The following is a 27573-nucleotide window of genomic DNA, read 5'->3' as shown; positions in this document are numbered from 1 at the left end:
TTTTGAGGGTATGAGTGGTATTACATAGGTATAAGTCCTGTATATAACCTACAGGTTTTATATTTTATTGTTATTTGACTTTGTAAGTATTTGACTTTCAAAATATTATAAAAATATTTATACATTTAAATGATCTTTAAATTGTTTTGAGACAATATTTAGACAAATCGATAGTATGTAATATCCTCAAATATATTATTCTCTATATTTTTTTTGTAATGAATGATTTTACCCTAAGATTACTCAAAAAAAAAAAGAAGTATTTTGCGTAAATGCGTCTTTGTCCTATGTCGCGCGTAGGCCAGAGAGAAATAACAAACGGGGCGCTGACGTTTTCTTAACTATACCTAATTGTGTCTATTTACTATATAGTATATTGTATATATATAATATGGTGAAATAAGTGTAGGTATAGGTATCTATAAACAATATTTCCTTTTTATCTGTAAATTTATATAGCTGACAGTGAATTGCATTAGGTATATTTTTTTTTATTCCTATACTGCTCTCGAATATATTTTTATAGTCAATAAACCAAAACAATATTATGACGGTTTGCAATAGTTATAATTTTAATACATACACGTATAATATATGAGAACGTGTAGTATTAAGGACTTGGGATCGTGTTTTCATTTCTTAGATAACCGCTGAATATTTACTCAATTAAAGACACGCGGCAGGTGTGTACAATGCGCACGTTTTATACTACTTCATGATAAAAAAAAAAAAAAAAAAAACCAACAACAACCGATAACTAGTAATTATTTTAATAAGTAACGACTATGCTTCTGCGCGAATAGTATTATTAAATCATAATATATTATTGTTATTGTATCACCAAGACTGGAATATTTTTTTGCTGCCGTTCCTGTGTAGTCCGCACCCGTGCGCCGACATGATCATTTTGACACTGATCGCCGCCGCCTTCATGAACGGTAACCATTACTTGTACCGAATGTTTTTTTTTCGGTTAAATATAATGAATATTATATTATTGTATGACCACAATTGTCATCATTTTCTTTTCTTTATTGGCCGCATTCGTGGCATTTATTTCCAACTCCGTTGTCCGCGTGACGTGTGTGCCGTGTGTGTGAACTATATTGAAACGATGATGATCGCGTACTTACACGATATCTGCAGGCGATTGGCTGACGGTGGTGGCGCACACGCAAAAGTACCTCGATGGAGAACATCAACCACAGTGGTCGCAACCGCGACTGTCTTGCTCGTCGTTTTTCGATGAGTTCAAAGTGCAATTGGTCTGGGCCATGGTCGTCGGATACGGTATATACTTTGGCTTTTGCGGGTACTTGGAAGTGAGTGCGTTTTATTGCAAATAATTGCATATTCGGCGCCCATCATCATTCGCAACAGGTTCGATTGATTTTCCGTTATTATTCACACGACATTTCGTTGCAGTGGAAATACTATGTAAAGGGGCGTGGCAAGGAGGCCCAATGGAAATGTCAACCTAACCGACACTTGCCCACACATCTGGTCTGGGACCAGGTCAAATGGGGCTGTATAGGTCTGATGGTGACCAACGCGGTGTCCGCGGCGGTGGCAACACACGTCAGTTGTGGTGGTTACAGCAAAATTTACATCGGATTCGGCCAATACCCGTGGTGGTGGTGGTTACTCCAGTGGCCGGTGATATTCTTCCAGCAGGTCGGTCTTAAATAGTTTTCCGCCAAATTGACCCTAGCCCGTTATCACCATGGCCGTTTTCCGCCAAAGGTTTTATTTCCGATTTCCACCAAAAAAAATAATAAATTATTATTGAGAACCCCTGAACTGAATCCATCAGCCAGTAATGATTACGATGTACTCAGTACATCTACTAAGTTTGTCAAAAAAATCTCTTTTTCGTATAGTAAATAATTTGTATAATAATGTATTATTTGGAAAACAAACATGTGATATTTAATGTGTACTTTTATATAATTTTAATTTTTATAATAATGAGTGATGCTTATCATCATAAAAATGTATAGGTACTTAAACTGTTTAGTGTTTTTACGTAAAATGCTTTAAATTTGTATAATAATGTATTATTTGGACAACAGACATGTGATAATTATAAAAATTATCGTTTTCGTATGGTTAATATTGAATGTGTACTTTTATATAATTTTAATTTTTATAATAATGAGTGATGTTTATAATCATAACATTCATAACAATTCGTATATAGTATAGTAGTAGACTATGCTTTAGAAAATACGCTGGGTATACCTAAATAGTCGAATAATAATACTTTATAATAGTCGTAAGATAAGAATTAGATAATATAGTTTATGATCAATATCTGTGTGAGGTGAGCTGGCGCGTGTATGATACAAGGTGAGGAGCTTACATGGTATCTGGATTCAGTTCAGGGGTTCTCAATAATAATTTATTAATTTTTTTGGCGGAAATCGGAAATACAACCTTTGGCGGAAAACAGCCATGGTGATAACGGGCTAGGATCCTTTTGGCGGAAAACGGAAACCCCCAATTTAAGAATATAATACATAATTTAGTCAGCGTGTGGTAAAAAAAAAAAAAAAAACCGTTTCTATATATATTTGCACCTATACAGATTTGTTTTTTCGTCTTTTCATTTAAAAGTTTTGTGGATGTTTTTGCTGACTATCAGGAAGTAGGTACCTAGCTAGGTATATAAACCTACCTATATAAACGATCTATATGTAGTTTATCCAGTGCTCCCCTCTCGTAGACATTTTTCAAGTAAACTGCGAAGTTTTGTGAAAGTTTAAATATAATTATCATTTATCATATTACACTGTCTCATAAAAAATAATTTTTTTTTGCTTACATATTATTAAATTGTCATCAGTTTTTATAATCAACAACCCTAGGTATACAATATATTTTAGCTGTCTGAAATTGTTACCATTAGATTTATGCTATTTCGATAGAGATAAATTATTTACGATATGTATTCGCATTTGTGTGTGTGAAATAATATTTTGGAATTTACTACGATGACAGTATTATAATATGAATCATTTATTTTAATTCAATAGAGCTCATAGTGCTTACACGCGTCTAAAATGCGTATTTGTCCTTATAGGATTACGTGACTTATTGGATTCATCGGTCGTATCACTCAAAGTTTTTGTTCAAACACTTTCACAGCATCCATCATAGGTACTTTCAGCCCACCCCGTGGTCGGTGACCGCCATACATCCGGTGGAGTTGATTACCGTGCAATTGGCCATGGTCGTGCCAATATTTATTTATCCTGTGCACTGGAGTGAGTATACCTTAAGTCCTTGAGTATCAGTTAATTAGCTGTCGTATAAAATAATATAAGCATTTATTATTATTATTATTATTATTATTATTATTATTATTATTATTATTATTATTATTATATAGAAGTCCGATCATAGTTGAATACATTTCGTCTATGGACAACCGCAAACTCTTTTAAAACCATAATATATTATTACGACCCTCTCTCTCTCTCTCTCTCTCTCTCTCTTTCGCTAAATTTAATGCCATTTTTCTTCACAGTTCCGTTTTACTGCTTGGCTCTTTACACGTACTATCACGGTATAGTGCAACACTCGGGTATCGCTTTCAAGGCACAGTGGTGGCAGCCCTGGCAACCGGATTGCATGTTCCACGACAATCACCATCAGTACTGTCACGTCAACTATGGATTTAATTGCTTTATGTGGGATAAGGTCGGGGAAATGAAAAACAGAAAATTAATATTAACAGAAAGAGACTATAAACGCAGATCTTGACGTTTACCACGTTTTGGTTTTTTTTAGATCCACGGGTCCGTGAGAAAGATCAATCGTTGTTACAGCGAGCACACGGATTCTTGGGGTTCCGGACGATCATTGGCGGACTTGTCGAGCAAAGAACGGCGCCTAGAAATCCAGGAGAGAATCGCCGAAAACCCATTGGCTTACCGCGAACAAAGTAACCCGTACTTGTTGAAACATTTCGATTGTGACGGCGAATAATAACCGCAAAGGCATATTATTTGCGTGACCACTGCCCCAATGATCTGGGTCCAACTGTCTTCTTCTGTTTATAATATACATACCTATACGATAATTAAACTGATGTTTTAATTCCACCATATTATGGTTATACTGCAGTGCAGACTTGTGTTTAATAAATTCTGTATCTCTGACACATTATTATTAATGGTAGAAAATATGCGCAGTGTTATTTTTCTGTTTCATCGGTATTATATTATTGAACAAAATTTAATAATATTATATGAAATTTCGATAAATTACTGGAGCAGCGGCGGGGGTCTGATAGTTCTGTGCCTGTCATAGTTGTTTTCAGGATTTATAATATTATTCTACATTATTCCTAATATATAAAAATACTTTTATTAAATATGTAGGTATTATAAATAGATTTTTTCAGTTAATATAAAAAAATTATACAATGTACGTCAATATTAATAATATTTGTACAATATAAATCTATACCAAATCATACACACAGATCAATGCATGGGTAGTACAGGTCAATAATAAATAATTTTAATACATTTATAAAAATATAATGTGTCTGTATAATACCTATTAGACAGTGTGTGGAACGTACAAATTAGGCAGATAAATAAAGCTCCGTTACCCCAGCACTGCCATGTTTGAAATTGAAATTAAAACTTATTCAGTATTATGTACTTTATTTTGTACACCTCCCCGAACCGGAGAAAACGCGATTTTACTATGTCCGTGCTACGGTAGCGTTACCCCAGCACTGCTTCTATAACGAATTTTGAACAAATTCAATTTTCAATGATACAGTATTATATACTTTATTTTGTACAATTTTGTACAACCAAAATTAAATTTTGTACACCTCCCCGAACCAGGCCCGTAGCCAGACCAAATTTTCAGGAGGGGAAAAGCAAATTTTTGGGGGGCATTATATATAAAAACAATATTAATGCAATTTTTAATTTATTTGCATTTTGCACTGACATCTCCTTAAATTAACACAAATATAATTTTCCATTTAATACTCGTATAGTAATATCCATTTATAATAGAATATTTTGGTTTTTAATAATTTTCTGGACAATATTCAAGCCAATCAAATAATTTAAACCATTGACTTCTAAAAGATCTACCACCTACATTAGGATACGACGGAAGAATTATTTGAATTTTTTATGTGTTTGAAAAATCGGTTAACTATTAATTTTTTCATTAATTATTGAAGTATTTTCTGATGTTTTATCATTATTTGAAGTACTTTTGCCTTTTGGACGTTTTATTATTTTCAGATGTGTTTTTGGTTGTTTTGATTACCCATGAATCCATATTATGATTTATGTGTTTATGTTTAATAAGAACTAAAACTAAAAATAATAATTTGTTTAATTACCTATTTCATTATATTTATTAGGTATATATATAAATTTAATTATATTTATTTGTAAAAAATTTCGCTCATTCAATTTGCCTCAAATTCAATAAATCAGAATTTAATCATAATACCTACAACAATTTATTAACTTATCTTTAAATAACAGTGATATAATTTTTTGGCACTGTACTATTGCAGTCGGGCCAGTCGGCGATAAAATGAAAGTATATTTAGGTGTTTTATAATAAATGTCAATTAATAGCCGATAGAAAAGTATTGAGCTACGATAACGATAGCAATCAATTTGAAAACGGTCGTCGTGACACGTCGGTATTGTCATGTCTCGGAATGTCCGAAATAAATGCTAAAATAAACTTTTTTTATTTATTTTATTACCAATGAAAAGATTATAAGCAAGGCTCGGAACTTTATGCGCTAAAAAGTACTCAAATATGCGCATACATATGCGTTAAAAAACATCATAATATGCGGTAAAATATGTAGTAATAATTTGGAAAATATGTAAAAACATGCAATTTATTGAATAAAAAATAATTTAAAAAAAAATAAAGTTTTTGCACACTGCTATGTATTGCTGTCTTCCTATATGTATATTGTATACCTTCAATCTTCTTAATTTCCAACTAAAAAAAAATAGAATCAATAAATATTTAAACAATTAGATAGGTTATTTTTTTTACCCGTGTGGCCGTGTGCCCGTGTTGCACACTTGCACTGAAGTAAGAGGTGTTTCCTTATGTTCTCGTCGTTCTCGAGTTTAAATGATCTTCGGTTGTCGGTCAAGAGATTCTTATAATTCGAGAAAGATCTCTCCACATCAACTGATGTAATTGGAGCAAACTTGTAAAAACTTAAATCATTTGTGGTAAGATCTTCAGGTAGAGCATCCATGTTGTCACTTTCTCCGTCAATTATTTTTGATATCTGTTTTAGTATTTTAAGTCCACTGTTTTTGTTTAAAACAGTTTCGAATTTCTTATATACTTTTTGCCCATCATTACCCTGAGCCATTTGTAACTGAACTTGAACTTTTTCCAGAATATCCAAAGATTCAGCTAAAGGCATATTTTTTTTGTAATTTTAAAATTGAATCTGAAATTACTTTAAAATTTGATTTTATGTATACCAGATTACTTTTGACACATGTTTTTACCAATTTTTTTTTTGCTATTTTTATACTTGAAGCGTCTTCCGAGTCTAACATTTCCACAATTTCACAAATTTGTTTGTAATATTCGCAGTAATAAATGCTAGCATTTAGCCACGTATCCCAGCGTGTGATTACTGGCTCTGGTGGTAAGGGGATATTCGGGGCATGTGTTTTGAATATCTGAACACGCGATGGCGCTTTTTTAAAATTTTTTTTGACATTCGATATAATTTTATCGATCGTGCTAAATTGTCCACGTACCTCTTCAGCAGTCCTACGGAGACTATGCGCAACGCACGTCACATACACCATTTTTGAGTATAATGCATTAAGTGATTTTCCACACTTGACCATATAGGGCGCCGCATCCGATAGAAATAAATAACACATCATCGTGTTTGATTCCGTCGGGCCACAAAATAGGTACTGAGCGATTTATCAAAAAATTTGCATACAGTTGAGTGATTTGTTTTTTCTAATGCGTCGGTATTTAATAAAAATATATCACCTGCTCTTTCTTCTTCTAGAGTTCCTATTATGGCATTTGCAATTTGTCTCCCCTCAGCGTCGGTCGTTTCATCGATCGATATCCAAATTTTTTTTTAAAACACACGTTGTCTTATATATTTACCATCATTTCCTCGTAACAATCATCAAGATAGAACTTTCTAATTGTCGATTCAGTGGGTACATCTTTTTGTGTGTAATAATGAGTATTGTATTATCATTTTTCATATAAATAAAAACACTTTAAAAGTCAAACATTTAAAATGGTAATAAATAGCTCTAAATCAGTAAATTTGTTTTGAAAATTACATCATAAATAAAAGGTTCTTATCCAAAACTATTTTTATAAATATGATTTCTCATTTTATGAAAGACCAATTTTCTATTACCTACAACATCATTGTTCTGCATAAATGTTTTCCATACATTATATATAAAATTCAATGAAATATCTAACTGTAAATTATTTACAGTAAATAACTTCTGTTAGTGTCTTTTCAAGTCTGATCACTTTTCTTGATTTAAAAGTGTGGATATAGTCTATAATTGAATCATTGGTAATTCTACAGACTGATAGTAAAGTAATTCTTGATCCATCTATTTTTTTATAGGACTTAAATAAGTTTTTTTGAATGTTTTGGAAATTATATTCAAACAATTAATAGAAATTTTTTTGATTGATGAAAAAGCAATTAAATAAACTCAAATTTACCACATTTGACATTAAATAGGTATAAAGTAATTTACATGTAGGTAATTTATCTTCTCTGTTGGTTTTACGACCATCCTTTCTATGTACCTACGTTTGTAATATAGAAATCATATCCAGTAAAAATTGATGTTGGTCAGTTTTATCAGGTATATGTATCAGCTAGAATTGTGGAAATATGACATACTGTTAAAGGTTTTTCCTTGTGGATACAATTCAATATTCAACTTTTTCCAATTTAATTCTCCATATTTTTTCTTATTTGTCTTTAGTGAATTGTTTTTATTTTCTGTTCACTACCAACTACCAAGTGTTTATTTCTTCAATATACTCAAGGTCTAAGTATAAGTTCATTAAAACTATTAGTTTCAAGATTATCTTCTTCCAAAATTACAAACTCCATACCATAAAAATTTAATAAGTTATCTCAAAAAATATATTTTATCAAAATATATTCATATAATAATAAAACCAACATAGTTGTTATGTCATACCAAGGTTCAGAATATTAAAGCAAAAACAAAGTGCATATTATTAACTTATGAAGAAATACTGTAATATTATAATCTATCAAATTTTTAATTGACAGTTGTTTAATAAAACAATAAATTGTGTCTTCTGTTTAAAAATGAGGTGATTTAAATTTCAAGTCAATTTCATTATCTTAAGACAAATAATATCTTAGTTCAGTTTTCTACCCGCAGTCTTGTAAAATATACTTTTGATAAATTATTGAAATATTAATACTAGTATTCAAATAAAATAGTATTAAAAATGCTATTATAAAAATGTATACTATGAATACTCACTAAGTTTTTGAATACAAAAACAAATATTATTTTTCAATTTTATGCTATATGTCGTACATGTTATATGTATATTTATTTTACATCAGTAATCAGTATAAGTACCTATATTATGTTACTACTTACCATAGATTTGAAAAATTTGAAAAAAAAATAACTATCCAACTATTTAGAAGTAAATACATGTTCAGATATTTCATTCATATTGATACGATTAGATTACAAAAAATAAAAAGTGGTATTAACTATTAATATGAAATTATTTAAAAAAAAATACAAATACAAAATCCATATAAAATTGGATGTAGCATTGTTTAAACTTTAAACCTTTAAATTACCTACTTTTTCTATACAAAATGTTTTCTGTTTTTATAAATTCAATCTCATTAATATTATATTGTTTTATTTTTATGTAATTATATAGCCTTGACAATAAGATAAAAATTAATCTTTAATTCCCATACTCATGATATTAATAAATATGAAATTACATTGTTGGAGTTAAGACTTACATATTAAGCCAATTTAATATTATTTCAACGAATACAATATTATTTTTATATATGTTAAATTGTTGTAAAAAATAATTAATAAATCTAATATTGTGGTATTTAAGTACTAGTATTTATATTATGTCAAAAATTCTTTTAAAAAGTATTCAGAATACTTCAAAAAGTATTTTAATACAAGTAGTTAAGTATTTAAATACTTTACAAGACTGCCTATCCATTAGCATTTATTACATTTTCAACTATGAAATACAAAAGTTGTAAACATTAAATATCAGTACAGACTACAGTAGATTGTATATTGAATTACTTCATTGTTCTAAAATACAATTTAAAAAATACATTTTCAATAAACGTTTCAAAATATAAAAAGAATATTCTATTAATGTAACTCATTTAATTGTTCTAATAAATTATTGTCGATAAACAATGTTTCTCTCAGTCAAAAACCTTGAAAATTGAATACAATGTTTTCCATAAATAGTTTATATTTCTTCTTTACACCTTATTAGATTAGATTATGTTGTTAGATTTTGTTATATTTTAACCTTTATTGTATTCCATATTATTAGGTATTCAAGCTGATGTCTGGTGACAAATTGCATTTAATATTAGTGAAAAATGTAAGGAAGAAGTAACACCAGCATCTTTGAGGGTTCGTGTTGCCCTAGACCGTGGTGGTATAAAACAAAAGTTAGGAATAGAGTCAATTGAGTCTAATAAAGTTGAAGAACCTTACCAAAAAAATGGTATATACAATTAAATAAAAATAATTGAGTAGATTATACGAGTATAACATTAAAATTTTAATATATTTTTATTCATTTAAAAACAATATATTATTCTTTTTTAAAATTGTCAGAATCTTCATATATCTGAGGAAAAGGTAGAAGAAAATCATGGTGATGAGCTATTATTTGCAATTACATTTTCAATTAAGGAATGGGAAGCGATTTGTTGGACAAATAAAGTCAACAATTGTAAGCAAGGTCCTAAGACCTATCAAGTTATGTCTCCTTTTGAGTTGAGTAATGTGATCCAAGAACACTTTTTTTTACACACTAAACTACCTTGTTGTCTTGTATTTAAAAAAGCAAACATCAGCTTAAATGGTAAATTTTTTTTAACAATCCGAGGACATTGTTCTGACTGTGGATCAATTTTTGATGGTGTTGTTAAAGAGATTCCTAATACGGAATCTAGGTAAGAAGAAAATAATATAATTTAAAATGTTTTGCGACGTAGCCTTATTAATTTTTAAATTGTTAACAGAGTCATAATGGAATCCAATTATTCAGGAAATTATAAAATTTCACATTCAAAGAAACGTAAATTATTTGTAAGTGAAAAAATTCGAGCATTAACTACAATTAAAAAAATATATCTAATCGGCCCCCAGAGGCGGACTGGCCAGGTGGGATAGTGGGAATAGTCCTACTGGGCCGCAGGCTTTCAAAGGCCGTTCGGGCCAAACTATGTAAATTTTAAACTTTAACTAAAATAAAATAATAATGATTTTCAAAATAAATCTATTTGTACCAATATTATAATTTATAATTTGGAATTTAGATAATATAAAATGGTTATAAAGGAAAGTTTTCAACAACAAAGAAATTAAAAATTTAATTCAGCCTAGTTCAGTGGTACTTACTTCTATTTAAAACTTTTGATAACAAGGTAATAAGGATAATAGTTTAATTTCAACTCGGGACACATGTTTTTTATTGTACAATTTTGTTGCTGTGTGAATTCATATCAGTGAAATTAGTATGAGTAAGCTATATCATCCAAAAATAACAATTAATAGTTTAGTGCGTACACTGTACAGAATTATCGACTGTTGTCTTGCTGACTGACGACTGTGACAAAGTACCTACAAATACTTCATCAACAATCGACAAACTTATCCGTTTTTAGACATAAATTATAGAGCATCATTCCTTGTATTTACGTTTATTGTTTTTATTACCGCTAGCAAATTAACATTTTTATCAGAGTTCTAAAAAAACAAAAGGGGGAGCCACCAAAGAACGCAAGAAAAAAATTGAATTACAATTTACAGCTCAATCGTGTCAAAACATTTAAATGCAAAGAAAACAAATCCTAGTGGCGATATACAGAATTATGTGCTTCATATGAATTTTTTCTTACCTTATCAGTCACTGAAATTAATTGTGAGAGAACTTTTAGCAAACTAAAGTTTGTTAAAACGATACTTAAGACTAATATGAATCAAGATGATTAAGAAGCATGTGAAAACTTGTCAAACTTGATGATGTTCAAATTTCAAATTTTTTTTTATTTAAAGAAAGAAACAGTCCGCGGTAACTGTGACAATTGAATGCATTATGTAATAATACATTTTTGTTATTACCTATATGTACATAATTACATTAATAGTTGACTAATCACAAACAAACAAACAAAAAAAGAAAAACAAAGACAATGTTGAGTATTCTGAATAAATTACATATACTATTGTCTATTGATGACTTTAAAGCTAGTTCTAATGTTATGTCTAAAATGTTTTCATTGTAAAAAAAAATAAATTATTTGATTTTTATTAAATATTATAATTAAAAATAATGTTTTTTCTCAACTTAATAGTTATTATAATGCAAAATATAAGTGAAGTTATTTTTAAGTACCTACCAGCTTTAAAGCTTTATTTGTTACCAAAACGTTAATCGCAATAAATTTTTTACCTGTACATGACACTCTGCAGATGGTCAACATTTTAAAATACACATGTGTACTGTGCATTATGTATAATAAAAATATAATAAGTTAATAGTGTTTTTGTAGATTAGACTTTAAAAAATAATAGTGTTATACACAGTCATTAAAAACAAAAAATAAATGGAATAAGTTAATATGCAACAGTTTTTTGTAAATAATAAGGATTTAAAAACTTGTAGATAGCCTACAACGTTAAATATGATGTATGTTTGACGATAAAATATAAGTACATTAAATCTCATACACCTACCTACCTATAATAGGTAACCTAATTTATATTTTTCCTATTTAGTACTTAATATTTATATCATAACAATATTAACAACAAAATAATATATATGTAATATGTATATATATATATATATATATATATATATATATATAGGCTACACCTTTCATCACTATTTGGGCCGGGAACTCCGTATTCCTACTGGGCCGGACACCCCCCAGTACGCCTCTGTCGGCCCCCCATTAGATCAGCTAACTCATATCTTATTTCCCAACCAGGATTTGATCATTTAGATTTAAACCAACATGGCTCCATAAAGGCAATAATATTTTTGAAAAATGGTAATAGTTTTCAAAATAAACCTTGCACCTTACCAGGAATTGGTAAAATAATTCTTAATATTAATTATTCATCAGATTCGTTGATGACTATTTTAGCCTGTGCTGCAGCAGACAGTAAGGTTTATTTTGAGTATTTATCAAGCATATCAAAAAAAGATAAAACTGCCAAATTAATTATTAGCATGCATAATACAAAAATAAGGAAAGTTATGCACAAAGAACGAATAATATTACTAGCTCCTTATTTTTTATCTAAGGACAAACATCTTGTTGCGGTGGTATCAGTAAAATTGATGCAATGGATACATTATCTTCTACAGCACACAAAATGTTAAAAAATATGCCATCTTACAAGAAAATGAATCGATGTACAAATTTCACGTGTGAAAATTTTTCCAGTGAACAGAGTTATGAAGTCGTAAAATTAACAGCGATTGATAGAAAAAGAAATAGATATTTTGTTTAAAAACAAAACCACCATATGTTCCTATTGTGACTCTATAAGAAACATTACAGTAAATGTTAAAAAAAATGTTTTGATTGAGCTGGTTTCTATTCCTAAAGGTAAATTTTTTTTTAATTGTACCTCAAAATCTAATGTTATACATAACCATTAAACTATTTTTTTGTATAGAACTTGAAGCATCAACAAGCGCTCTTAATATTGATATTATAAATGACATACCACAAAATTATGCTGGAGAAACATTGATGATATTGGATGAGATACCAAAACCATTAAATGTGAATGGCCATACTTATTATATCCGAGGAACCATTGTCTTTAATAGTGGCTTATGTACAGGACTCAGAGTTACAAGTGGTCACTATAAGGCATTTGCATATAGGAAAAATAACTATTGGGAAGTTTATGATGACCTAAAAGATGGCATCACTCAGCCAAAAGCAATAAAAAATAATGTTGAGAACATAATATATACAATTTATTAATGTCAATGATACAATTTTTATATTATAAACTACCTACCATTTACAAAAGCAATATTTAATATTTATTTTCTAAAAGTGTAAAATACATTTTATAATATTAGTTATTATTATCTAAATGTAGTAAATTAAGGACTATTCTTGTAATGTCTAGTTAGATGTCTGATATAACGCTAAGTCGCTAACTGGCAGAATATTGGTTATCGCAGTAAAAACTTTTACTTATAGATACCATGCAAATGATGAAAAGCTGTGCGGTATCGTGGAGAATCACAGATATATAGAATAATTCTATATATCTGTTTGGAGAATTCAATAAGTTATGTACCTAATTATAAAATCTTGATGGTCCCATCTCCTAGTAGGTATATATGTTTAGCAGTGGCGGCTTGAACTTTTTTTTTCTTGACTCGCATTTAATAATTTTTACACCACCCACCCTAAAATTTTTTCACTATCCAAAAAGTGAATTGATAAGTTGATATTTAATATTGCCTATTGGTATATACAGTAAATCATGGAAGCTCTGTAGACCCCTAAATAAATTATACTTATTGGATCCGCATGACAAATCAATATACATATTATCTAAATGTAATTTTTTCTATAACAAAAATTAAATTAATACATTTTATATGCACTGTACCTAGTTTTTGAAAATAAGACAATTCATTTTTGGTCATACTTATATCACTAAATTTTAATATAATTTTTTTTTAAATCTAAATTAATGGCATTTGGAATAATAAAATAAAGTAAATAACTCAACTAAATTATGAAATTACTATTTATTTAAACATAAGGTGTGATTTTAGTAAATCCGAAGAACAACCAAATCTATTTATAGCTTCTTCAATATTTATATCTATATCCTTTTCACAACTTAAAAGAATGAGACTTTCAAGTCGTTCTTCACCCATTGTTGAGCGTAGTCTCGTCTTTACTAATTTCACCTAGATGTAAATCAAATAGTGTGTCATCAATCATAAATAATCTTTACACATAGTTTACAGTTATTACAATTTGCAATAGACATTATTATAAAAATTTTAAAATTAATAATATACCTTAGAAAAGCTTCGTTCGGCTGACGCTGAAGATGCTGGTATTGTTCCTAATGCCTTGTAAGCCAGATATAAGTTTGGGAATGCAGATACTAAATCATAACTTGTTAAAACATGTAAAATACTGGATACAGTAATAGTGTTATTTTAACATATTGATTTGCTTTCATCATGGTCAATTTCGGATTCACTGGTTTGTAAGGTTTCTGGGTTTAATTCTGATGTTGTTTCATCAATAATGCTTGTGTTGTGAAGATTGGCCAGAAATTTATTTCCATCATGCAAAGATACTACACTAGTACTAAACACTTTGTATTCATTTTTTAAATTTTCTAATGATATACCATCTATCCATTCTGCAACATAATTAAAGCAATTGTTTGGTAACTCTTGCTCGGGATCTTTTCCAAATTCAATAAGACGCTCAGGTGACAGTAAAGCTAAGTCTTTTAAAATATTTTGAGCCCCACTGAATCGTGATATAAATGATGTTGTTATTTTATCCAAAGCCATAAAATATGTGTTTATTTTATATTTTTCAAATGGTGAATTTAAATTTACTTCTTTTGTATTTTCATCTTCATCAATTTGCCTCTTCCGTTTTTTCGATCTAATAGTTTTAAAGTCCTTTTCAGGCAGATCATGTTCTTCACAAATTTGTTTGGCTTCATTTATAAGTTGTTCATATTTGATGTCAGAGCGCATTAATAATAAATTTTCTTTTGCGTTATTTACAAGTCTTAATGCCTCAATAAAGTCCAGTGATTTTGACTGTAAATAGTTGGATAGTGGTGTGGTGACCGAAAAAACTTTTTTCATAAAAATTAATGTTACAACAAAACTAAATGTTGAACAAATATTTTTAAATATACTAGCATTTGAAGACGTTACTCAATCATTGAATGATTTCAAAATAATTAGTGATTTTAATAATGCTTTAAATCGTTTGTATACAACATTAATTACACGATCATGAGATGTCCATCTCGTATTAGAAAAACTTTTAATACGACAAATCCGTTCATCTGGATATAAATCACGTTGACATTCAATAAACACAGCAGTTCTTTTTCTAGCCCTCATGAATTCAATCACTGATTGCAAGTGACCAAAAAATTTTTTTGTGTCACTACAAGAGTCACAGGTATCAACCACAACTAGATTTAATAAGTGTGCAAAGCACCATACATAAATTGTCATTGAGTTTTCGCGTTGAATAAATGTACGTAACCCTGAATAAGTTCCTTGCATTGCAGCAGCACCATCATAAGCCTGCGCACATAAGTTTTTCTTCCAATCAATGTTATGTTTCTTTGTTATTTCACAAAACATTTCATACAATCCTTTTCCAGTCCCATCAGCTGCAGCCTCTAATGCTACAAGCCTTTCTTCAATAGCACCATGTATATTAACAAATCTTATAATAAATGAAAATTGTTCAATATTTGTGACATCAGTGGTTGTATCAATAATGACTGATAACAATCCAGCTTTTTTAATTCTAGTTAAAATTGAGCATCTTACTAATTCTCCCAAAATTTTAAGAATTTTATTTTGACTTAATTGTGGCAAAAAAGTAAGTCTATTTATTTTTTTTTTTTTAATTTATCTAAGTGTATTTTTAAAACAGCATTATGATGACTAAGAAGCTCTACTAATTCTAAAAAATTACCTCTATTGTTTGAAGTTAACTTTTCATCATGTCCTCTAAGGGCTATATTCTGACGTGCAGTAAATATTATAATTTCAATGATGACACGAAGAACTTCTCGATTCTCAGCAACATTTCTATTAGCATTTTCCATTATATGCAAATCAATTCTATAATTTTTTTGGTACAATCCCCGACTAATTTCAGATTCCAAATGTTCAGTGCTGCATTCATGATTCTTTATATTTCTATTGAGGTTTGTCCAATCATTTGATCCATTGGCCATGACTGATTTTTTGGCTTTAGTAAATCCAAATAACTTGCAAGAATAACAATATATTTGGTCAGAAGAAGGAGAGTAGGAAAGCCATAATCTTTTTGTTGGTAATTGATTTACAGTTTCTTTAATATAATAATATGATTCGTGGAAAGAACGGCTTCTACCCATAGAGTCTGTCTTAACAGGAAATGTATTGCCAATTAATTCATTGGGTAACGGCTGACAAGGTCCTAAGTCAACAAGATGAACTTGACACATATTGAGGAATCAAAGCGGGATCATTTGCATATTTGTTGACTTCTATGTATGTAGATCCTCCTTAAATAAAACAAAAGTAATTTAGTACAAAACTACAAAGCATAAAAAATATAAAATAAACGAATACAAATTAATTGACAATTTAAACATTACTTACCAGCACACTGAGTAGAATCATTTATTGAGATACATTCTACATTTGATGCATCAACAGATTCACCATTCTCTGGGCATGTAGATCCTCCTTAAATAAAACAAAAGTAATTTAGTACAAAACTACAAAGCATAAAAATATAAAATAAACGAATACAAATTAATTGACAATTTAAACATTACTTACCAGCACACTGAGTAGAATCATTTATTGAGATACATTCTACATTTGATGCATCAACAGATTCATCATTCTCTGGGCATGTAGATCCTCCTTAAATAAAACAAAAGTAATTTAGTACAAAACTACAAAGCATAAAAAATATAAAATAAACGAATACAAATTAATTGACAATTTAAACATTATTTACCAGAACACAGTTGAGTATAATCAATAATTGAAAATTAATTATTTATAACAAATTTAGGTAATAATATTTAATTAAGTTTTACATTTAGACATTTATTTTAGGTTAATACATACCTAATGTATTATTATGATTCAATATTTTATTATATAAAAGTTAAAATACGTATGTATGTATTTAATAGAGAACAGAATAGGGCACAAATTAAATATAGGTAATGCATCTAAGTATTGAAGGTTGAACTACCTATTTAAAATTAGTTTTATATTTTGAATCCTGTATTGGAAATGCATTTTTCATAATATAAGCTAAAATTTAAGTTAAGTAGGTATTTTGTATTTCAATTACATAACTACATAAGTGATAATTATCTAAATGATAAGTAAAGCAAAGGACTTGTAGCTTTAAAAAAACACTAAATATGCAAGCATTTAAAATTTTTTTTTACTAAAATAGTCTTTATTTTACAGTCAAAACCCATAGTATACAACAACAATTAAAAATTCATTCATTTTAATAGTTTAACTAGTTTAATAGAAAAATATAAAATTGCATATAAAAGTGTAAAATATGCCTTATAATCAAAAAAAAAGTAAAATAGGTATGCATTTATATGCATAATAGAAACTAGCTTTGTGAAAACATGAGAGGTATTTTTTCATACTCTGCTATTTTTGTAACTGTTCTACTGTGCTAAACAAATATTCAAATGCTAAAAGTCCTCTACCCTACTAATAAGTCATAAAGACATTAAAAAATAATATATGTTGCAAATCCCTATAAATTAGGTTTCATAATATTTCTGTAATTTTTAGAATGTAATACTTACCAATATTTCAGTTAAAAACAGAGTAAAATTGTGTAAATAGAAGTATAAATTGTATAATAGGTACTTACTTGAATGTAGTAAAAAAAAAGATTTGATATCTTGCGTTTTTCCAGCGCTTTTTTTAAGGTTTTTCAATTTACAAGCCTTTAAATGCCTGTTCCAGTTTGTCAAGTTCATTAACGTCTTAATCTTACCACACGCACATTTTGTTTCATCCATAGCATATATTTTAAAATATAAAAGTATAATATGGTAAAGTGGGTAAAATGATGAACTTAAAGTCTTAAAACAATTAACAAGTACAGTTCTGCGGATTACGATTCATAAATCACGATGCCTAGCCTAATGCCTGCGGTAGACATAGAACAAATAACTAAATAAGAATCCAACACATTCAATCGTATTTTCTGATCTGCCAATGAACACGAAGTGAACTATCAAAATACCGAGCAGATATCGGAAAGTTATAAAAATATTCAGACTATTTATAAATATCCGTACGTTCCCCAATACCCGTATAATATACGTATGACTTATACATTATAAACAATAAAATTATTACCTATATTAGATAACATATTAACATCCAAGTAACAATTATTTTATACGTATAATAATAACCTACTATTATAACTAACGTCTTTCATCGATAATTTCTTTAAATTAATAAATATAATATTATTTATATTCAATTCCTGGGTTTTGTTACTGTACGACTACACTGAGTAGGTACACATACAATAATAATATACAACTGAACTTTATACTTCTAATTTAATTGCAAACTACAAACCTTCAAAAATACTTCAAGTTACCTTTTCCAACCATAGGACACCCACCCACCCATAACATTTCTGTGAATCACGTGATTCAAATTTACCTCCTTCGAGCCGCCACTGATTTTATATACTATAAAGGTCGTGATGACACACATCAGTTTGGCACAGGATTCGATGTACACAAAAAGCTCTGGTCTTGTGTAAAGGAATTTAACCCAATATCTGAACGTTTATGTACTTAAGACTAAATACAAAACCTATGAATATATACATTATTAATGTCCATGCACCCACTAAAAATACAAACGAAAAATATAAGGCTGACTTTTACGATGAACTATCAAGAATCTATGATGATGCACCGGAAACGTTGTAAAAATAATAGTGGGATATTGCAATGCAAAAATAGGAAAAGAGACATGCCTTCTTCATGCCAACAATTGGAACACAGAACTTTAAACTTTTCAAGGCATAATAAATATAATTTATATGCATTTTTGGAGTTTTTAAAGTTTTTTTTTGCATTTTCCAAGGGAATTTTTAAGATTTTTAGTTAATTAAAATTTCAGCCCTAATAAGAACTATCATTACCCATATATTTTGATCCTATATTTGGTAATCTGGAAAATTCCCTAATGCCGACACATTCATATAAAGCCATAAAGGCAAGAAACTGTTGCCAGTCTGTTGGATTACATCGAAAGAGTACGAGAGCATGTTGCTACATGTCTACCTACATGTTTATAAGTTTATAAGTTTGTTGTTTGTTTTCATCTAGTTTGATTTTTTTTAGCATTTAAAAATGGAATTAATTAATTAGATCAAAAATACGCTCAGTTTGCGTACTTTGGATTTTTGTTTAATTTCTACAAATAATGTTCTACTTTTATTCGCCGTTGGAGGTGTTCGAAAAATAGGTCTATGAAGTGTCCGTGTTTTTAAAAAACTAGTTTAAACATAAATAATCCAATTTTTATTTCTGTAAATAATGATCATGTGCATCTAGTCACTAGATTGGTTAGTATTGATTATTCACGAATTACACAAGTGGGTTTTTTATTAAAAAAATAATTAGTTCAGATGTTCAGAAAATGTCAACAGTAGATATTTTATACTACACAAATAGTCAGATATACATATTTTAATTTGTTAATTGTTATACTCATTTGAAGTATAAGATTATAATATTTAAATATTTTGTAATTTACTAAAAGTATTGTTTAAAAAATTAGTAAGTAAGAACTATAGGTGATTTACTGATTTGTAATCTGTTGGATACAAAATACATTCGAATTTCGCGCGACGTGACCGTCACGTCCCGTGTCGCAACGTTTGCCATCCTGGAGCGCACCACCGACGCGCCACTGCCGAGCTTTCCGACAACCGGTAGCCGCCGTCCCGCCGCAGCAGGCTAGACAGTGCTGCAACACTTTTGTCGTTTCGTGACTCGTCACTCGTCAGTCGTTAGTCGTTACTCGTTGTCTCGTTAGTTCGTTACGACGTTACCTATCCGTCTTGGCGATTTGTCGTTTGCTATCCGTCTATCGGAACATTCGGAACTGTGCGTCTTGTAGCAGTTGTAGCGAACCGGTGCGCCGTCGCCATTATAGTCATTATACCGCCTTTTATTTTTATTTTTTTCGCTTCGTGTATCCGAGCCCTCGTGCTCACTGAACTTATCGCGAACCGTCGTGTCTGCGACTCCAGTTCTGGCTGCCTGTGCCAATCAACGGTTCAATACTTTGTTTCGTTGTCCGTTAGTTTACTTGTGTCATCGCGACCCCAATCAGTGGTCATCACGTTGGTCCGCGTGTTATTTTTCGTCCGTCCATTGTTTTACGCTGTGCGAACCCGTCGGTCTTCATTATTTTTTTTTGTAATTTTACTCCGTGTCTTTTGCCCGCCCGTTGTTTACCCACTGCGAACATGTTGTGACGGCCGTACTATGTCTAAACCTGGACAAACCAGCTTGATCTTTCCAAGCAACATAGTACGTCGTCGGTGTCATTGACCCGTCATTCGTACCGACCGATCGCTACCCGACGATCGTTGTTCCGGGACACAACAGTTCGTCTTCGTCTTAATTAGGATTCTAATCCTGCTCCTTCCGAGCAGGATTCTAATCCTGCTCCTTCCGAGCGTCCCTTCGTCCCGGTCGACATCGGCGTAAGTGTCGCATGCCCGTCCGATTGCCAACCATCGCTCATCGTCGCCCTGGGACAACCACATCACCAGTGAGACCAGGTTGTCAGTTGTCATTATCATCAGCGGTTAACAATTTAACATTCGCTGTTATCAGGTCGTACACAATTGTTTATCTTGTAAATGATTTGCCTAATAAATAACCCCGGAAAAAATATCCCCGGAAAAAATAACCCCGAAAAAAAAACCCCCGAAAAAATAACCACGCGAAAAAATAACCACGGAAAAAATAATCCTATAATAAAAATGATTTGTAAGTAATAAAGTATAAATTTGTAAAACAATGTCAATAATATATAAATAAAAAATTCTCATTATAAACGTGGAATACAATACAATTTGTCAATTTGTCAATTTATATAATATAATAATTTGGTTGTAAAGTATAAATTTGTAAAATAATGTCAATAATATATAAATAAAAAATTCTCATTATAAACGTGGAATACAATACAATTTGTCAATTTATATAATATAATAATTTGGTTTTAAATTACCGAATTATCACATTACATTAAATTTAAGATAAAGTTAGTACTGTTAGTAGTACCTTCCTTATCCGTTATAATATGTCACTGTACCTAACTATTGTAGGTATATCTGATCGATATGACAGACAGACCATGCTTTTAATCGTTTTTATCGTAGGTATACAATAATTTATCATTAAATCCAAAATTAATATTATTTGTGGGAACATAACAATTGTACGTAGGTAATAGGTATGTTATACATTTAGATTTGAGATTAATTTGAAAACTTATATTAACTTATATTATGGGGTTATTTTTTCCGTGGTTATTTTTTCGCGTGGTTATTTTTTCGGGGGTTTTTTTTTCGGGGTCTAAATTTCCGGGGTTATTTTTTCCGTGGTTATTTTTTCGCGGTACCCTTGTAAATAACACACCAACTTCATACTATTTGTAATTTTTATTGTTTGGTGTTTTTTTCATAATATACTTTTCGTATTTATTGTCGATCGACTTGTGATCGTGCTACCATACTAACACTAGTATTTAAGATATTTACGGAGGGTAAACCACTATATAAAATTGTGTACACCAAATTGCAGATTTCCACTGATTTTCTATGATTTTTTTTTTAATCCCAATTTTTCTTGCATTGCATTCATTTTTTCTTTTAATGTTTGGTTTCTTCAATAAACCTAACATTGAGTAAATAAATCTTTAAAACTTGGAATTGGAATAAAATAATTTGAAAAACTGTGGAAAAATTAACTTATGTGCTGTATACTGTGTAGACCTAACGTGTACATACAACGGACACGACTTCGATCGGACTGGAGACGGCTAAGCAAATAATATTAAGCCAAACCCAACCATATTTATTTATAGCCATACGGCAAGCTTAACCATTTTTATTTAAAACCGGTATAATTCAATTATTTTTAAAAATATTTCATTCAAAAATAAAGAGCTATTATTAATTACTCAAGCATAAATTATTTAATAATACAATAAAATAAACACATCACATAGGTAAATAACATTATTATTATTATGAGAGCATGATGGTAGCTGCAAAACACCGGTTCTTATCATGTTTACTTTTAAATTGGACAATTTAGGCATACGTTCTTTACTTGCTGTCTTAATCACTCCAAATAAAGTTAAATAATAATTGTTTAATATCGGTACTTCCATGAACTTACACATACTTCCAAGTACTTCCACGTACTTCCAAGTACTTCCACATACTTCCACGGACTTCCATGTACTTCCTAATACATCCAAAGTATTTCCTAATATGTGTACACCTACTTCCACTAGTGGTTTACCCCCCAGAGTTTTATTATTAAATAACCAACAAAGACTTGATTTTTTTATCTCCAAACTTTTATTATTATTTAATGCTACTTGAATGAGATCAGATTGAAGATTAGAATTATTTTGATCAGTGGTTTGAGCCAGAGGGTAAATCACTGGTGGAAAATGTGTACACCAAATTACAGATTACCATGATTACCCAAGATTACCATGATTATCCAAAGATTACCATGATTGTCTAAAGATTACCACAGAGATTACCATTATTACCAAGATTACCAATGTATTTCCATAAATAGTAAATGATTACCGATATTCCTTAAGATTACCATGATTACCAAAGCACAAGTATATTTCCATAATGTAGAGTCTTAGATCATATACACTGGATAGAGCTATAGCGTATATCACGCGTAGTCCGTGTTTGAAGCAGATCTTTTCGGGCCCGATGTACTTATTGCGCATGCGTCAGAAACGAAATAGATCCCGCAAGACAGGGTAGGAACTAGTGATGTGTGATTGCTTAGATCTAAGTGTGATTAGGACATTAGGTTACTGATTACTGAATACTGATAACTGATACTGATATTTCTTAGCAAATTTTGAATTTGAAGTGAAAAAAAAATGAAATGTTACACAAACTTACTTTTATATTTGTAATTTATATAATATATGTAGTTTATATATTATTTAATTATACATAAATACAATTGTTTACATAATTTTTACAAAAATTATAATACAGCTTAAAATATTTTTTACTATTGGTTTTTAAATAATATTAATTTTGAAAACTTTCTTCTGATGTTAATTCCTTTAATGTTTAATGTATGCATCCTACTAAAGTGATGTAATCGTAATCTTGTATAGTACTCTGTAATTAGCTTCATTAATTGATTTCTATGGTTATCAAAAATATCTTGATTTTTAATATGATCCATCATTGTGTCAGAATTGAAAATTGATGAATCTTGCCCGATCTCGTTCATGGTTTTCATACATATTTGTTAAAAATAGTTTTATTAGTTAAAATATTACCGTGTTCCATTCTAAAAACATATTCTGCAGTTATACATATATTTCTTACACTTTTTGACGCATTTAATAACATTCCACGGTTTTTTAATTTTAAAAGAGAGGAAGTTTCCTCATTTTCAGTCTCTATAAGTTGAGAATCACATATATCACATATATTTTTCATCTTTTTGATTTTCCTGACTATAAAACCACTTGTATATTTGGCTATATCCACAACATATTCCTCCATACACAATAATCGTTGGGAATAATAATCGTGGTCAAAATCATCAAAAAAAGGTTTGTCATTTAACTCATTATTATTATTAGTGACTATTGCATTGTGTAGAGTATTCATCACAATACCACAGAATATAATATAAAAGTTTCAAATAATCTTTGATAATACCACAGATTGTCTATAATAATTTAAAATCTGTATGCAAAACTTAAAAAAATTGTGTTAAACAACTTAATAAAATATAATTAACCAGATTATACACAAAATATTATTTATATTATCCAGATTTATAAATTTTAGTTATATCCTTAACTGGAATATAAGTTTATTAAAGTATTGTGTATTCTTCTGTGTATTCTTCTGTGTATTCTTCTGTGTATTCTTCTGTGTATTCTAATATTTCTTCTTATTATTAAAAACAAATAAAACTGAATGAAATAGAACAAGTATTATTAAATTATTACTCAAAACAAATGAAAAAAACCAGAAAAAACAACAACAAAATAGCTAATTAAATAACTACCTAACTTATGAATTGTCAAAATATTTAAACATAATATTTTTTCATAACTAGATTCAAACAAAAATAATTAAATAATTTAGGTATTACATTACATTTTTTTCAAACTTTTGTATATCTTTATAATCTGTTGACGATCATTTCTTTTTATAGTAAATGGTCCAAATCCTTGAAGGTTTATAGGTCCATTAAAAATATATTTAACATTTACCTCTTGTTGTTCAGGATGTTTTGGCAAATAAAAAGTATCCAGATCTGTTTTTAAAAATTTAATTGTACAAAATGTTTTTTCTTGATTAGTAAAATATATTAATCTTCCCAAGTACCAATTTGTGTCGTACATAATAGCATAATAGTTTTCTTTATTGAGACTAACTATTCCAGACATGTTTATTTTATTTTGGTCAGTTTGAAGTTGAGGTTCATCTCTGAGTCCATTGTTGTTTTCATCAGAGTTTTCATCTGAGTTTTCATCTGAGCCGAGTGAATCAGTGTCTGGACTGTCATGTACACTATAAGAATCACTCAGAGAATCATCATCAGAATTTGATAGGTATACTTTTATCTGTTCGGGTAGATTTAAATGATGTACGCTCCTTACTGTTTGTAGGTATTGCAAATCACTAAATAGGTACTTAAGTGTCCAAAACTAACATTGGTTTATTTTCAATTGTTTTTACCAAAGGATTTGGAATTGAAAAAATATAGGTGTTCATACACTAATACACATTTTTTTTTTTTTATAATGAAAATAATTGTCCTGATTCATTTGTTGTGTAGCAACTACAATAACATGCTATTTCGTTTAAATGGTCTTCTTTAATTATTACAAACTGTCTACCAAAAGCTTTGTTTCTCTTGGTCATGTATCCAAAAGCAAGAATTCTACAAATAATAAAACCTTCAAACTTAACATTTTTTGGAATATTAATTTCTTCATCCTTAGTTATAAAGCCCAATCCCCAATACGTACATGATCACTAATAGTTATTTTCTTATGAACAATTAATGGAGTATCATTATTTGAGACAATAGGAATGAATCTTCTTAAACGGTCTGTACTGACTATATCTTTTTTATTATCTAATAACCAACATAATGTGCTTTTTTTTATGATCATAGATTTATTATTATTAGTTTTTATTTTATTGAATAGGCTGTTTTTAAATCCTTCATATGCTTCTTCATCAAACTTAGATTCAAAATTGTTTAGGTTCAGAAATTCTTCAATATTTTCTATTGATGACAAGCTACATAAGTCCAATTCATTATCAATTTCATCTGGGTTTAAATCAGTTTTATTATTATCGTGGTAATTTACAGAGTCATTCATGTTTTCACCTAGATCATCCTTATCTGGATCTCCATCAGAAGTTATGAAGTTTACATTTGAGCTTACATAATCATCATTAATGGTCTTATCCATTGTCTTATAGAGTTTTTCAATTGAAATATTGACTACTAAATCATCTATGATCATAGTTTCTTCCTGCATTATTATCCCAAGTGTTCTTAATAATTTTTGGGAGTCATCAAATGCGTCATTTATGGTACTATTTTAATTCAAAGAAGTTAACATGTCTGAAGTTATATTTGAAAGAGATCTGGAAACAGAATTAGACATTGATGTTTGTTTGATATTTCGTGGAAACTTGTAGATATCATTTTCTTCATTGTGTTTTGAATTTCCAAGATCATTAGATATTGAATTCAACATTTCAATACGTTTGACCCGATTCATTAATTCTTTAATACTAAAGTTTACTGCTGTGTTAAAAGTAGATGTTAGCGATCTTGTGGTTCTAAAAAGTTGTTCACATGGTTGAGAGCTGTAGAGCCATGGTACAAACATACTAGGATTTAGACCTGATGTATTGTTTGGTTCTTTTTCAATATTTAATACAGATGTCTTAAATGTATTTACAAGTTTAATTATTGCATGAGCATTTATTTCAATACAATGGTATGAATTAATAGATATAAAGTTAGCTGTACAAGAGTAGGATTTATTGCTAGTAATCCAAAGTTTCCATTTTCTTAAAAAGAATACAGCAAACCACAATTTATATATACGGTCTTAATGCTAATATTATGGTCATTAAATGCAGAAATAACAAATTGCATAATTGTTAGATAAGCAACTGTACCATTTGTATCTAGAATAGATTTCATTAACTTAATAACTTTATCAGAACACATTTTTTTAGCTGCTCGAAAATGCATTTTATCAATTGAATTAAGATCTGATTTTGTGAGAAAATGTTTGTCTTTAGAGTAAACCTAACCTAACTATCTATAAGACATTGCAAATGAAGTCTAGAAGTCACTCGAAAATCCTAAAACATGAATATTTTGATTTGAAGCCATTTGTATCATTTTTTCCCAACGATTATTTACGTCAGTAAAAGAAAAATGATTATTTGTTCCAAAAATTGAAGTACAAAATGAAAGAGCACCAGGTAAGGATGGCTGTGCCGTAATACAATATGCATTCTTGGATTTAGTTCCATTTTCAAACGCATCCAATATACTTCTAACTGATGTCACTACATACCTATGTATTTGATATAGGATAGCCATCTTTTAATGGTAAAACAAATCCCACGAGCTTATCTGTCATGCTATCATACTCTATTCTTCCAGTTATTCTTGTGGCATCCTCACTCAACCAGACATATGAAGAATAGTTATGACTGTCCAAGAATTTTCTGAGTTCCATAAACCTGAAGTATCCTTCAGACAATTGTTGAGTTTTTCCAAAATACCTGAAAAGACTGGGAATTGATGGAAGAGAATTTGGCAAATTATAACAAAGTGTTTGATATAGATGACGTCCACCAACAAAAAATAAATGATTAGAAAATTTTTTCATTGTTTCATTATACACTTTAGAATTTGGTTTGTGTTTTGAATTAACTATACTTGATTTAAGTAAACTTTTAAGTAGAACTGGCATATTTTCAATTGAAAAATGATTAATATGTTCAACAGAGTTATTCACAGAGTTATTTATATTCTCTAACAACATCTGTTTTAAATCAACATTTTCTTTAATTCATTTTTCAACCTTGTTCAATACTGGGTAGAAATTTGTTATTAATGG

General features: G+C 29.5%; 4 protein-coding genes and 3 pseudogenes across 6 annotated transcripts; 3 read left to right on the top strand and 4 right to left on the bottom strand.

Annotated features, from left to right (window-relative positions):
• The first annotated feature begins 725 nt into the window (after nucleotides 1–725).
• Nucleotides 726–4089, top strand: LOC107172322 (methylsterol monooxygenase 1-like). The gene is made up of 6 exons (XM_015522612.2): nucleotides 726–938; nucleotides 1147–1322; nucleotides 1426–1674; nucleotides 3083–3266; nucleotides 3530–3702; nucleotides 3793–4089. Exons 1-6 carry the CDS (start codon nucleotides 899–901, stop codon nucleotides 3988–3990), a joined length of 1020 nt encoding a protein of 339 aa, XP_015378098.1. The 5' UTR covers nucleotides 726–898; the 3' UTR covers nucleotides 3991–4089.
• A 1849-nt stretch (nucleotides 4090–5938) lies between these two features.
• LOC107165168 (uncharacterized) lies at nucleotides 5939–8275 on the bottom strand. The gene has a single exon (XM_089220255.1). It carries the CDS (start codon nucleotides 6446–6448, stop codon nucleotides 6023–6025), a length of 426 nt encoding a protein of 141 aa, XP_089076381.1. The 5' UTR covers nucleotides 6449–8275; the 3' UTR covers nucleotides 5939–6022.
• Nucleotides 8276–9379: 1104 nt separating this feature from the next.
• Nucleotides 9380–11558, top strand: LOC149057958 (uncharacterized). The gene is made up of 3 exons (XM_089220254.1): nucleotides 9380–9813; nucleotides 9927–10267; nucleotides 10337–11558. Exons 1-3 carry the CDS (start codon nucleotides 9811–9813, stop codon nucleotides 10485–10487), a joined length of 495 nt encoding a protein of 164 aa, XP_089076380.1. The 5' UTR covers nucleotides 9380–9810; the 3' UTR covers nucleotides 10488–11558.
• A 940-nt stretch (nucleotides 11559–12498) lies between these two features.
• Nucleotides 12499–13348, top strand: LOC149057957 (uncharacterized; annotated as a pseudogene). The gene is made up of 2 exons (XR_016190556.1): nucleotides 12499–12937; nucleotides 13008–13348. The product of XR_016190556.1 is annotated as an uncharacterized LOC149057957 (transcript).
• Nucleotides 13296–15908, bottom strand: LOC149057956 (uncharacterized; annotated as a pseudogene). The gene is made up of 2 exons (XR_016190557.1): nucleotides 14389–15908; nucleotides 13296–14274 (listed from the first exon to the last, which is right to left on the bottom strand). The product of XR_016190557.1 is annotated as an uncharacterized LOC149057956 (transcript).
• A 36-nt stretch (nucleotides 15909–15944) lies between these two features.
• LOC149057955 (zinc finger MYM-type protein 1-like) lies at nucleotides 15945–16550 on the bottom strand (annotated as a pseudogene).
• LOC149057954 (uncharacterized) lies at nucleotides 16038–18342 on the bottom strand. Its single transcript, XM_089221374.1, has 4 exons — nucleotides 17993–18342; nucleotides 16915–17001; nucleotides 16732–16818; nucleotides 16038–16634 (listed from the first exon to the last, which is right to left on the bottom strand). The coding sequence occupies exons 1-4, from the start codon at nucleotides 18141–18143 to the stop codon at nucleotides 16552–16554; spliced, it is 408 nt and encodes a 135-aa protein (XP_089077500.1). The 5' UTR covers nucleotides 18144–18342; the 3' UTR covers nucleotides 16038–16551.
• Nucleotides 18343–27573: the final 9231 nt, after the last annotated feature.

This window comes from Diuraphis noxia, unplaced genomic scaffold, assembly GCF_037042655.1.
Source record: "Diuraphis noxia isolate RWA-SAM2 unplaced genomic scaffold, SU_Dnox_SAM2 contig0002, whole genome shotgun sequence".
Lineage (NCBI taxonomy): Eukaryota > Metazoa > Arthropoda > Insecta > Hemiptera > Aphididae > Diuraphis > Diuraphis noxia.
The sequence above is the reverse complement of the archived record's forward strand: the minus strand, read 5'-3'. Positions and strand labels throughout refer to the sequence as shown.